At 35.7% G+C, this 14,648-nt stretch overlaps 1 protein-coding gene across 3 annotated transcripts in view; it reads left to right on the plus strand.

Moving 5' to 3' along the window:
* The window catches only part of Elp3 (elongator complex protein 3), a 292,722-nt gene that overhangs the window by 156,728 nt on the left and 121,346 nt on the right, over window positions 1-14,648 (plus strand). For all 3 annotated transcript variants that reach the window (XM_090401875.1, XM_090401873.1, XM_090401874.1), the window contains exon 14: window positions 4,435-4,489. In XM_090401875.1, coding sequence (XP_090258001.1) covers window positions 4,435-4,489 — 55 coding nt within the window. The remainder of the gene's footprint in view (window positions 1-4,434; window positions 4,490-14,648) is intronic.

Raw genomic sequence — 14,648 nt, forward strand, 5'->3', positions numbered from 1 at the left:
GACCAGATCCCTCTATTTTTTTTAGCCCTCCGATATTCTTTCTTCATGTACACTGTTCCAGCTCAAGCTTGTTTTTCCACATTTTTTCTTATCTGTTATCTCAATCTTTTCCATGGTCATCCTTTTTGTTATTTTCCCTCAGTTTTCATTTCATATTACTTCTTGGTAATCTTTCTGAATTCATTCTATTTATATATCATTTCCAGAATTTCAAGAGAAATACAGCTTGTGCTTAATGGTGTGTTAAATTGCATTTCTTCAACAGTGTGTAGTCTCAATACAGTCTTTAATGCCTATATTTCTTATTCATTTCCATTACCTATGTTCTACTGATCTTTTCTTAATCAAAATAAATATAAAAACGGAGGAAAACTTATGTAAGAAACTGATTTAATGTTTATACAGCATGGTGAAAAAAAAAAAATCAATCAGGCAATGACATTCATCTTTCACCTAAAGACCATCACAAACATCCATGCCCACAGCAGGATTCGAATGCACAGCCTGTTGGTAGGAGGTTAGTGCCCTCAAAAGCATATATCTGGCAGTCCAGTAAAATATGGTCAATAGTTTGAGTGATAACTGCAATCACAAGCAGAAGAGTTGATCCATTTATGTAGATGGTGTTTACATCTACAGTGACCAGTTCTAATGCAGTTTCAGGTGGTCCAAAGATGACGTGATAGTCCAAATCCATGTAGTTTAGATGTAGGGTCCAATATAGCTAATCTGGGATTGTTATATTGTTGGAGCCATTCGTCTTTCCATCTATCAGTCAAGTTGAAAGATTCACCTGTTAATTCCTTTGCTGTTCTCCAACTAGGATTTCTTGATTTTATTCTCCTTGTAAGGGGATTTTGTATGTCTTCATGGATAGGTAGGTTAACATTGTTGGTTAAATTTGTCCATAATAGCAAGAGCTGCTTTTCTGCATAAGTTAGGAGGTGCGATTTTACTGATGACAGGGAGCCAATAATTTGGTGTAGATCTTATAGTTCCTGTTATTATTCTCATTGTTTAAGTTTGGATATCCACCTTAGAGATATGAACAATGTTGAGCCATACTTCACAGTTGAATAAACCAAGGCCAAAGCTGACAGACACAGGGCGTCATCATCTGCACCCAAAGTTGAACCAGCCAACTTCTGAATTATGTTATAACATGTTTTTATTTTCTGAACTACTTGCACTAGGTGTTCTATCTAGGGTAACAGCTAAATATTTGGTGTACTGTTAAAGTTCAGTAATGTATCTCTGAAGAAGACAGTAGGTTTGAAATTAGCCTGATGGGTATTAAGATGGAAGGTAGACACTTCAGTTTTTGATAGGTTTGGGTTTAATGCCACTGTTTGAAATATGAGTCCAGAATTTTCAAATCATTTGTAATTATTTTTTCAGCTTCATTAAACTTGGTGCTTTGTGTGATTAGTGCAAGGTCATCTGCATAAGCAAATTTCTTTGAACTTTGAGGGTGATCATAAATATAAAAATTACACAACAATGGAGATAGTACAAAGCCTTCAGGGAACCCATTATTAAGCTTGCATGGTCAATTTTCTGAATTGCTTGCAAATACCTATATCCATCTATTATTAAGCATATTGTTCAATAAGTTGGCTAATCTTCTACAAAGAATCATCTTCAGAAATTTAAATAGCAGGTGCTTTCTCCATACTGTGTCATATGCTGATGTTAAGTCAATGGACACAGCAATAGATTTCAGGTGTTTCTCAAAACCATTCTCAATCATTGATGTAATAGCCAGTACTTGTTCACAACATCCTCTTCCTGGTCTGAAGCTGCTTGCTCAGGAAGTATTAGGCTGTTTATGATGGAAGATATTCTGTTGTATATAATCCTTTCCATAAGTTTAAGAGTAACACTCATAAGAGCTATGGGTCAGTAGCTAGCTCCTAATGATGGATCTTTGCCTAGTTTTAGAATGGTTATTATTTTTGTTCTTCTAAAGAGGGAGAGAAGATTTTGTGAAACCAAGTTGCTATTATATATATATATAACAGGTTAGTTAACTATTTTATGACATTTTTGCCACAATTTTTAAGAAATTCTGGAAAATTTCCATCTTGTCCAGCAGCTTTGCCATTTTTAAATATTTTGATAGCCTCATTTACCTATTCAATGGTAAACGGTCTGACAAGGGTAGGATTTGGTTTTAAAGATGCCTTCAGTTTCAACAGTTGTGCGTTGATGTCTCTTTTACAGACTGGGATTGTAAGGGTGTTTAGAAGTGCAACTATATGTTTTGCTTTCTCTTCGACATCAGTAGATTGCTGTTTCTTGAATGCTGTTGCACTAGGATCCAGTCTCTGCAGCAAGGACCATGCTTGTCTATTTAAATGTGTAAAATTGATATTTTCATCTGTCTCAATCCATTTCTTTCTCCTTGCATTATCCAAGGTGTGCAAGAGATCCTTAGCTACTGTCTGATCTTCTTTTTCTATAAATTCATGATAGAAATTGTTGCTATCACTATTCTAACCCAAAATATATTCTTTCCTGTAACCTCTATGGATAGTTCTCTTTGGAGGTCCTTTAATCACTCCTATAAATCTGCCATAAGTGTTAGGTAGAGTTTTATCCACCTAATATTGGCATCTACCTGTTCAGCAAAGTTCTTCCAATTTGCCTTATTGAAGTTCCATCTAGGATTTGGGACAGACAGCATAAGTGGTATATGAATTCCTAGAGAATATAAGATTGGTCTGTGCTGATTACTTCGGAAAGGCCCAAGAACTTTTCTATTTATGCTGAGATTTTGATGATCCTTGGTTACAAAGCAAAGATCTGAAGTGTATCCTCTATGCAATCTAGCTGAAAAAAAAAAAAAAAAAGGTAAAGGATTATAAGCTCTCTATTCGATTTTACAAAATTTTCATAGTTTCTACACACATTTGGCTTTGATATAATGTTGGATCTAGTATCCACTTTGCTTGTAATTTTACATTGCCAAAATGAAGCAGTATGGCTCTTTTTTTAGTAAACACTTTTATGCACTAACTGAGAGTTCAAATGAAAAATTACATTTTTCTGACATTGATTTCCTTAGTACTGAATGAGAGTTTTTGCTCTCTTAAGGTTTCTGCCTGATCTCTGCAGAGAACCAACCAGTTCAAAACAGATGTCAGGCTAGTAAAACCTTAAAAAAATGCACTAATAAAAGGCAAATATGTGGACACTTAGGCAGTGCCCATGTCTTTTAAGTAGTGCAAGCTAAGGCAACTCTGATGCCGAGGATTGTATTCTTATAAGCTCTATGGTCAATTTTATGAAACTTTCATAGTTTCTTCACACACATTCGGCTTTGAATAATGTTGGATCTAATATCCACTTTGTCTATGTAATTTTACATTGCCGAAATGAAGCTGTATGACTCTTTTTTTTAGTAATTGCTTTAATATCATTTTTATTATTATTATTTATTTAGCGGCACCTCCATGGAGTCTGGAGACTAATCGCAGGAGACCCAAATCAGCTGTCATACACACAAATCCTATCATACCTCCCCTTGAATTCATTTACCATCACAGAACTCACAGCTAATTCCAGTAATCTATTCCACTCACTCACACCTGTCTATGCAAAAAATCTGGTCTGCACACCCCTTCAAATCACACTCTTATACAACTTCCATGGATGGCCCCTAGTTCTCTGTTTGTCATATATAGAAAAATTTCATTTGCATTAATTTATAAAACCCCTTTAATATCTTAACTCTATCATGTCCCCTCTTTTCCAGCTATGAACTAAACTTTGTAACCCATAGCCTTCAACCTATCCTCATAGGGAGTATTCCACAGACCTGTCACCATCTTAGTCACTTGTCTCTGAATCCTCTCTTTCACCTCCTGGCCCCCCAAGAAACTCAGGTGACCAAATCTGTTCACAGTAGTCAAGATGTGACCGAATCATAGCCTTGTAAACACCAAGAACAAAAGTGATATTAAAGTAACTGATATAACTGCAAAAAAGAACATACGAGGATTATGTCTAGGTGTTTATCAGAACTTTCCATACCCCCCCCCTTGTATAATCACGTTCAGTGTATAATTTGATTGAATATAATACCAGATGACTATTAAACCCAGTATTTAATCATTATCTAATGTGTAGTACTGATAAAGCTAGTTACTTCATTTAAATATAATTTGGTAACCTAATTATGATAATCTTTTCATGAGATGGCATGATGAGGACATGGATAATGAATAGGAAAGACTTTTGACATGAATAAATTACAAAGGCTCATAAAACTTGACAGAACCCCCCCCCCCCCCCACCCACACACACACCACCACGAATTGTATTTTTTTAAGACATGCTCGGTTTTGTGTCTCAGTAGCATGCACTACAAATAATTTAAGATGATGTGCAATTCATATATGTTAATTTTTCTGTCTCTTTAACTCTCATCAGTTATGGCAGCGTGGTACCTGTGAATGCAAGAGATCCAACAAAATTCCAGCATCAGGTAAGACTGACTGAGTTTATTGCAATTTTCTTTTCATTAGTGGAATAATTCTATTTTTCATTACTTGATTTGTCCTTTTCTAAAGTACAAATGTGAGCAATGTCAGTGCTCACATACGTAGTTAAAAAATTCTCATGTTCTCATCTCATATCCTCTTTAATTGCCTGGCATGGCCAAGTAATATAGCAACCTGATTAATGCTGTGATAGGTAGTTCATTGTTTTATAATCTCTGCTATATCTGTCAATTACATGTATTCTCTGCTTGTTTGTTTGCAGGATGGGAAAAAGAAACTTTTTTTTTTCTCTTTCCTGCAAATTTTTTCCTAAAGGTAAACAACTGTTGCTTCTCAAATGAGACTAGTTAAACTCTTCTTCACTTGAAGTCCTTATGAAAGTTTCTTACATCTTAGACATATTTACCCGAGTATTGCCATTGCAGACCAAGGAAAGATCATCCACAGCCAAATTTATAATGACAAAAAAAAAAAAAAAAGCTTTGGGAATCTTGTTTATGACACATACACCTTCATAAGGACTTTTTAACTGAAGGTGAATTAATCAGTGTTGCAGGATGCCAGGTTTTCCTTCCAGAAACTAAGGATTTTTTCATTCCGAGACAGGATTAACCATCCTATAATTCGTTTTTTTTTTTGTTTGTTTGTTTGTTAGGCAAAGTTGCTTGATTATTGTGAACATTGAGGGTATTACTAGGGCTCTGCCTGTAACCTTTCTTTTGCTACTAACCTTGCTGCAAGGTGAGTAGTGCACATGCCATAAAAATTGATCAGAAGTGTTTTTCTTTCATGGAGGAAAATTAAACTAGTGCATTTTACTGTTTAACAATGTAAACGCACACACAATAAACAAGATTATTTAAGCTGCTAATATATCACTAGATATCAAATCAGCATTCTTTGGAGCACAAAAAATGTGTGCTGGTTTGAAATATCTACTGAAATATTAGTAGTTTAAATAATGTTTTATTTTGTGTGTTTACATTGCTAACTAGCAAAATGCATTACAGTTTAATTTTCCTCCATGAAAGAAAACGCTTTTGCATCTGTCGAAATTGTTTATAATCTCTGCATAATCCCAGTTTCTATTAGTGTTTTATCCTTGCAGTTCATACAGGAGATAATATCATGGAAAATTCAAACCACAGTAGCGTAAAATTGCAAACTAGGAGAAGGTTATTTTAAGATACTCCAACCAGCACAGCTAAAAAAAAAACACTGAAAGAAGTACTCGTTAATTGGGTTCAAGGCTATCTACTGAAAAAAAGATGTTCTGTTAGGAAGCTCCTGAAAGATATTTTTGTTGATTTATTGAGTGTTTTCTTAGATTAACTGGTGTCTTTTTAGTATATTATTGTAGTTTTTTAGTGTATTTATTATACTAGAGCATTTAACATAATTGTAGAAATATTATTAGTTTTTACTAATCTTAAGAATGGTACTGAAAACTCATCATAGCAGTGTCTAAAGTACTTTAACTTGTTACTACTGAGGAGAACCTTTGTCCCGATGAGCAGAAGTGTTGCTGAAGTGATGATGATAATATATCTGAGGAAAATCTGACATTGGAAATATCCCAATTAAAGAAATTATTAGAAAATTGACCAGAGAATTATAAAAATGTTTAACAAAGTTGAGGCAGGAAAACACAACTTGGTAGTAGTAATAATAAGAAGAACAACAACAAGATAAGTCAATTAAAATCTAAGAAAAGAGAGGTGATATGGTATGATGATTCAATTATAAAATTTGTGCTTATTGAGGGAGTCACTACTGATAGCTTTCTGGGGATGAAAATTAAAGATATGACAATTGTAATTGAAAAATAGAAAAGTAATAGAGATAGTAGTTCTTGTAGGAAGTAATAATTTAAGTAGCAACAAATATAGTATGAGATAGGATAGGTCTGTTGGAAGAAGCAAGAAAGAAATATGAGAGAGTAAAAATTGTAGGTTTGCTTCCCAGATATGACAGTACCAAGGTTAAGAAGGAGGGCAATGATAGAAAATGATTCAATGTGTCAGCTATGTAGAAGAAATGTATGTGAATTTTTATATGTACGGAGTGTGTTTGATTGCAGAAAAGATGTATAAGAGGGACATCCTGCACTTGAATTCATTTGGCATCAAGAGCCTGGAAAAATTACTTATTGGGATGATACCTATATAAGTATCATCCCAATATATCAGAGAGTCAGGAAAAGTAGATCATCAAAGGAGGAGTGGGGGGAAAATATGTGTGAAAATTCAGCTATGGTATGTAAATAAGATAAAGATATGAATGGCTTTGAACACGTTTATGCATCTGATGAAGGGGTGGAAATATGCATTTTGGGTCTAGACCATTTGTGTATATCTGGGGAGGGAAAAAATGCTCTACAAGACCACATAAGATTGCATATCTAATTATAAGACTAGGTTAGGTGGTAATTTGTTGAATTTATATACAAATGCCAGGAGCATCAGAAAAAAAAGGGTTGAGTTTGTTGCTTTATTGAATATGTTGACATTAGTGAAACCTAGCTATCAAAATCAGATATGGTAAATGGGATCCAGTGTAAACAATTAAATTTCAAAAGTGTTTCAATGAGGCAGAATATATGAATGTATCCCTAGAATTTGAAACATAAATAAGGTATGAGTGAAATGGATATGCAACTTTATTAAGCAAGAGATCCAAAAGAAGAAGATGCAGAAAGAATAGAGTGACAGAAATTATGAAAATATAAAGCATATATCATCATCATTATCACGAACCATGGGCTCACTGCCCATTGGTGTCCAGTGCCTCCTTCACTATCTTCTTCCACCTTTCTTTGTCCAGTCACAGTGTTGCAGTTTCTGTACACCAATTCCACACAGTCCTTTATATCGTCTATCCATTCTCTGTCTGGTCCACTTCTTCTGTTTAAACCATCCAAAATACCAAACATAAATGTCTTTATCTTCCAGTCCTCACACATTCTACAGATGTGTCCAAATAATTGCAGCTTACCATTTTATAATCGTCTGCATTAGATTCTCTTTTGGTTGTATCTTCCATTAGAGCTCTTCATTTGTGATTTTCTATACCCATCTTATTCTTAGAATCTTCCTGCAACAAGTTCTTTCAAATGCCTTATTTATTACCCATGTTTCAGATCCATAGAGTGCACCACTAAAGATGCATGTTTCCAGTACTCTTAGTTTTGTTTGCAGGCTGATCACTTTACTTTTCCACATGTTATCCATGGCCTTCAGATTTGTTCTTCCCTTTACAAGCCTGGTCTTTATTTTTTTTTTACGGTCCAAATCATATGTCATTTTATTTCCCAAATACATGAATTGTTCTACATTTTCTATATCAGTTCCATCCACTTCTAACCAAATACCATTGTCTTTGTTTTTTCCAAGTTCATAAGTCCAAATCTTTTCCCTTCCTCATTTAACAGTTTCAATGTTTTTTGTAGTTCTCTTGTGCCTTCTTCAATAATAACAATGTCATCTGCAAATCTCAGATTGTTAATTCTCATCCCATGCACTGATATTCCTTTTGCATCTTCCTTCATTTTTTCCATTGCTCTTTCCATATATAAAGGCCAGAAAAGTAATGATTATGTGAAAAGCTAAATCGGAGTATGAAAAGAAATTGGCTATGCAGGCTAAAGGCAGTCCAAAAGAATTTTATGTGTAAGATGTAAGAATAACTTTGCTGAATACATGCAGTATTCTAGTGTCGGAAGCTAATGAGAGCTCAGTTTGCTAAGATATATCAACGATATATAACATGGTGCACAGTGCTACTACTACTGCATTGGATGAAGAGTTAGAGATGCACGAGAATGAGGTTGAATAGCTGTTGCATAACATGGATAAGAATTTGTTAATAGGGACAGATATCAGCATGTTTGTTAAAAGTATGTTCAGCCAAATTGGCTGGGCCTTTCACATATTTTGTATAACTTGAATCTCAGCTCAGGAATGATACCACAGGAATGGAAAAAGTGCATGATAGTTCTATTGTATAAGGGTGGTGCAAAATCTAATGTGTCTAACTATTAACCTATCAGTATCTCTGGTGTGGTGGTGAAGATTTTAGGGAAGTTGGTAAGAACTTGCATACAGAAATGGATAGAGAAACAAGCTATATTTTGCAAGGAGAAGCATGGGTTAAAGGGAAAGGTTAAGTTTTAGCAATTTGCTCATATTTTATAACAATGTACAGTCAAGTAGGATAAAGGAATGGATACACTATGATAATGTTGGATTTTTCTAAAGCATATGATAGAAGACTGTTGCATAAACTGGAGAATATGGGATTGGAATATAAACTCTTGACTTGGATAAAGTGGATGGGTGACAGACATATCAAAAAGTGGTGAACCTTAGGGTTCAGTCCTTGGGATGTTGTTGTTCAATCTATACATTAATGACATTAGGAAGGGTCTAACAGGAGATGTGCAATTGTTTGCAGATGATGTGAAGATAGGCAAGGCAATCAAGGATGCTACTGATATTCAGCATTTCAGAATGATTGGAATAGGCTAGAAATATGGGCAAACGAAACTGGCTGTCAGTTTAATGTTAGTAAGTGTAAAGTTATGCACTTTGGCATGATGAAATTTTCTGCAGCATATATTAGCAGGATTATACTAAAAGAACCTGATGAGCCTAGGGATCTTGGCATACTGATGGATAATAATATGAAATTCAAAGGTCACATAGCAAAAGTTGCAAATACAACTCAGAGGATAACAGTGATGTCGAAGTGAATCTTGACTTCACCACCAGCAGTCAGGCTAGGGTAAATTATTAACAAAGCATTTAGATTCACCTTACTTTTGTGTAGTGTCATGTAGCTTGTGTTCTGTACATATATATGCTTTAATGATGATGGCCTGAATACAGATGTTGAAATATTGAATATTATTTTCTTAATTATAAGTAAAATAATTATTCTAATATGTGTATTGTGTCTCCATAAATTCTTCACTCTGAATGCTGACCACCATGTATGCTTAAAAATAAAGCTATTTACCAGTTGATCTAGTGTTAAAATGCATATATTTTTTCCTCTGTGTGGTCTGTTGAGGTTGGTATATAAACGTGTATAAGTCTTAATTTATAACGTCCGTTTATTTTAAGGGTAATGTTTTGTAATCCTGTTTGTGATATATTTTATCTTTTATGGGACCTCTTTCAAAGTCTGTATAAATCTATACGTTAAGGCTTAAATGCTGGGAGGACATCATTTTGGAGGTTTAATGGAGTATTGACAGCACCAGGAAAGGATTAAAAACTAATTTTAATGCTTCCAATATTTCGTCTCAGTCACTGAGACGAAACATTAAAACCTGCAGCACATTAAACCTCCAACATGAGGTTCTGGTCTGTCACATTGTTGAGATAGCTGCATTTGTGCTTTTTATATGCCCGGTGTGGCCTTCGGCTCTTTAGACTTATTATCCATCATTTGAGGGGGAGGGGTCCTAAAGAAGGCTCAAGAACCCTTGAGAATTCTTTTTATTTGAACAAAATATGGCTTCCCCAAAACTGCCTTTGCCAGAGGTGGGGCAGCGACTGAGGTACTAAATGTTACTAAAATTATAAAAGGGGGTATACACAAGTACTGAAAGTTTGGAAAACGCTGCTGTAGGGAATTATAAAGAAACAATCTTAAAACTTGCGGAACAAATATATATATACTACAGATTAAATTAGCTACTTTTCTGCCAGGTACTAAAGAAATCGGCTTCCGTTTAGTTTAGGTCTCTCTATGTTCACTGGGCATCTACAGATGCCGTATAGTCACTCTGATGCTCGGTGATGTGCCACACCAGGCTTCGCCATGTAGTCCTGTTGTTTGCTTTTCTGACGGCCTCAGCTCTCTGAAGATCAGTAACTCCACACACACACCATCCATCCATCTCATTGATGGTCTACCCATTCCTCTTTTTCCAGGAACTTTATCTTCTATTACTGTTCTGAGAAGTCCCCCTTCCATCCTTTCTATGTGTCCAAAATATTTTAACTTTCTTCTGTCAATATCCTTAAGGAGCCTTAAAGTTCTACTGATCTTTTCTAACACCCATTCATTTGTATGCCTTTCAGTATATGATATCCTCAACAGCCTTCTGTAACACCACATCTCAAAAGCAGATATCCATTTCTTATCTGACTTCTTAAGGTACCAAGTCTCACATCCATAAGTCACTGTGGGAAAAACAATTGCATCCAAAATCCTCAACTTTGTTCCCATGGAGATAGATTCATCCTTCCAGATTTTAGACAGGTCTCTAACTGTTATTTTAGCCATTCCTAACCTTTTTCTGACGTCTTCTGAACAACAATTCTTCACATTAATAATGTATCCCAGGTACTCAAACTTGCTGACTTCCTCAATTCTTTCTCCATTAACGTACACTTGTTTCTCAAGAGCTTCTCTTGTTGTATTTCCTTTGAGAACCATAATTTTTGTCTTGCAAGATTTGAGTTGAAGTCCTCTGTTATTACTGATCTTGTTTACTTTGTCAAGAATTAGTCCTAGTTCTTCCATGTTATTACAGAGGAGTACTGTATCATCAGCATACCTCAGATTACTGATCAATCTACCTCCTATCCTAATTCCTGTCCTGAGCTCATCCAATGCTTCACGCATGATGTCCTCTACATATATACTAAACAAGTGAGGAGAAAGTAAACATCCTTGTCTAACTCCTTTTCCAACTTGAAGCCAGTCAGTCAATCCAACACTGTTCTTACTACTTCTTGCTCCCTATACAAGTTGGCTATCAACCTGATAGTGTGTTGAGGAAAACCCATTCTTTTCATTACTTCCCACAGTTTCACATGCGCAACACAATCAAAAGATTTAGAGTAGTCTAAGAAACACATTACCAGTCTGAATTCTTTATATTTTTCTGTGATCTGTCTAAGGCAAAAGATCTGATCTCTGGTGCCCTTACCTTTCCTAAAACCTGCTTGTTCCTTGGAAAACTTTGGCCTCAATCCTGTTTAGCATGATCTTCAATAAAATTTTGCTTGCATGAGATATTAAACTAATAGTTCTATAATTCTTGCACACCTCTATATCACCTTTCTTATGTAGTGGTATGAAAACCGACTTCTTCCAGTCTCTAGGCCATGATCCTGTCTCCCATATCCTTGTAATCAATCTATGAAACGCCCTTATCTCTCCGTACCCTGTGGCCTTAATTAACTCTGCTGGGATTTCATCTGCACCTGGGGCCTTATTGCTGTTAAGCTGCTCTTTCAACTTCATGCCTAAGTGGAGGAGGTTCCAAATCAAAATTTTCCTGGTGAGAGAGCTCCCACATTTTCTTTATCCACTCTGCTGTACAGTTCCTCAGAGTATTTTTTCCATCTGTTTTTGATTTCCAACTCTTCTGTTAGTAATGCTCCATTCCTGTCTTTGATGACATTCAATTTAGGCCACGAACTAAATAAAACATCCTTTTATAATTGTGCCTCCTCACCTCGAACTCTATTTTTTCTATACTAATGCGTTTATTAGTATAGAACTTTTCCTTGTCATGCTTGATAGCTCTTCTGACTTCTCTATGTAATCTCTTTTATTCTTCAGTCCCTGTGTCTCTTTGTTTTTCCAACCACTTTCTTTTGATTAGTTCCCATGTTGAATCTGATAGCCATGGGTCTCTTGGTTTTCTTATTGGGCTGAGATACTTCTTCGCTGTATCCTGTATTATCACCATAACCCCTTCTCAAAGCATTTCTGGTGTGTTCTTCTCATTGGTCTCTAAAAAATCATCCAACCGAGTTGATGTTTCTTCTGTGAATCCACTAGGAATTACTCTAACATCCAATCTGGTGGGATGTGCCTGACCTGGAAGTCAGGCACATCCCTTTTCGGAGTCTTAGTCTTTCTTTGGCTCTTACTAGCTGATGGTCTGTACCACAATCTGCTCCAGGACAAGTATGCACATCAGAGATGCTCATCTTTCACCGCTGCAGAGCAAGGATGTAATCAATCTAGTGCCTTGTTCAAGTATAGGTTTGTCATGGATGTTTCTGGAAGCAGGTATTGGTAATAACTAATCTGTTCATCCAGACCAAACATGCCACGCTATTGCCTGATTCTCATACTCTTTCCCACTTTTGCATTTAAGTCCCCTAAGATGTAAAGTATGTCTCTCCTTGGTAGGCAGTTCAAAACAGTTTGTAAGTTTTCATAGAATTCCTCACTCTCTTCTTCAGGCCTATCCATGTGGGGTGCATAAACTACCACAACTCATACACTGTGGTAGTTTATGTGGAGAACCAACCAGGGCTTCTGATCTAATGTTCATTTCTCATCTTCTTGTGGTGCACCCTGTTAGGTATCTACCTGGATACTGAATGAACAAGTGAGCATGGGTGGCAATTTGGGATTTAGCTGATCAAATTGTATTCTTATTAGCTTAAACCATAATGTAAAATGTTGGTATAACATGACAGAATTTCATAATGGCTCGGGTGTCACCCGATTAAACAAGGCCAGCTGTTGTTGTTTTTGCCAGGGAACCAGGGTGAACAGTAAAAAAGTCCGCTACTGGAACAAATCCTGAAATACATCTCAACTCAACATTATCAAAGTTCAAGATCGGTACTATCAACATAAGAATCCTGAATGGCAAAGAAATGGACCTGGCTGAGGAATTGGATAAGTACCAGATTGACATGATATGGGTGACTAAAACAAAAAAGACAAAAATTGGTGATTTCTTTCTAAGCAATAAATAATAAATGTTATAATCAGGGAAAACAAGCATTAGCTATAGTATTCAGCAGTAAATATGAGGATAATCTTTTTGGATGGCAGGCAATATCAAGTAGAGTGATGTGGGCAAATATCAGAATGGAGAACTGGACAATGAGACTTATTTGTGCTTATGGTCCCATGGAAAGTTCTACTAATGTAGAAGTGGAGGAATTTTTTGAGACTTTAGAGAAAGCAATTGACAAAATGTAGAAGGAAAAGTTGGTCCTTGCTGGGGATTTAAATAGCAGAGCAGGAAATGATTGTCAGACATACAAAAATATTTTTGGAGAAAAGAGCAAAGCTAATAATAATTTCAAATACCTGTTGGATTTCTGCTCAAGACATGGACTGGTTATTACTAACACCATGTTCCAGCATAAAAATGTGCATAAAGTCACATGGAGAGAAGAAGCAAGGAATATGAAAAGTCTTATTGACTATGTTATTGTTGATAGTGAAGTTTTCTCCCTGGTGCAGGACACTAGAGTGAACAGAGGATTTGAAATTGGAAGTGATCATTTATTCTTGAGCAGGATAAAATTGAATTTCATATTGAAAAGAAGAACATGTAAGAAAGTTTTAAAGCAAATAAAAGTTGAGCAGCTCTCAGATGTGACCTGCAGACTAACATACACAAAGATTATTGAAGAAAAAATGAAAGAGTTTGAGAACAGGAACCAAACCTTGGAGATTCAGTGGCAAGCCTTGAAGAAAACCCTGATTGATTCAGCCAGAGAGGCATGTGGTGAGGTTGTCTGCAAGGATAGAAAAATCATAGGGAAAAAACTCCATACAGGAAGTTAAAGAGGCAGTGAAGGAAAAGAAGAAAACACATCAAAAGTTCCTGGCGAATAAGCCAGCTTGTGCTCTTATAGAATATAGAGACAAATGTAAGAAATGCAAAAACTGTATAAAACTGTCATGGGACGACTTTACTAAGAGCATCAAAAATAAATATCAGAAAGGTGGCAAGATGGAGAAAAAGATACCCTTGATGTATGGAGTAATTACTTAGAAAAATCTAAATGAAACAATCAATGACAGCACAGTGATAAGAAAAAAAAAAAAAAAAAAAACACTCAACTGGAATACATATCCATACTTGAAGTAGAAAAATCCATCAAAAGTCTAAAATGTGGAAAGGCAGCTGTAGTAGATGATTATTAGACTGGAAATGCTCAAGAATGGGGGTATAAAAGTCTTAAAAGCGGCTACACTGCTTAGTTCAGAAGGCCTGGCTATAGGGGCAAATTGCAGATGATTTGAGTAGAGCTCTCAATGGTACCCATATATAAAATAGAAATAAAACTGAATGTGAGAATTAGAGGTATTTCCCTACTTACTGTAAGATTTATGAAGCATACTTGAGAAGGATTGCTGGAAGGG

Source organism: Typopeltis vanoorti, chromosome 12 (assembly GCF_054136105.1).
Source record: "Typopeltis vanoorti isolate ZY-2024b chromosome 12, IOZ_Tvanoo_1.0, whole genome shotgun sequence".
Classification (NCBI taxonomy): domain Eukaryota; kingdom Metazoa; phylum Arthropoda; class Arachnida; order Uropygi; family Thelyphonidae; genus Typopeltis; species Typopeltis vanoorti.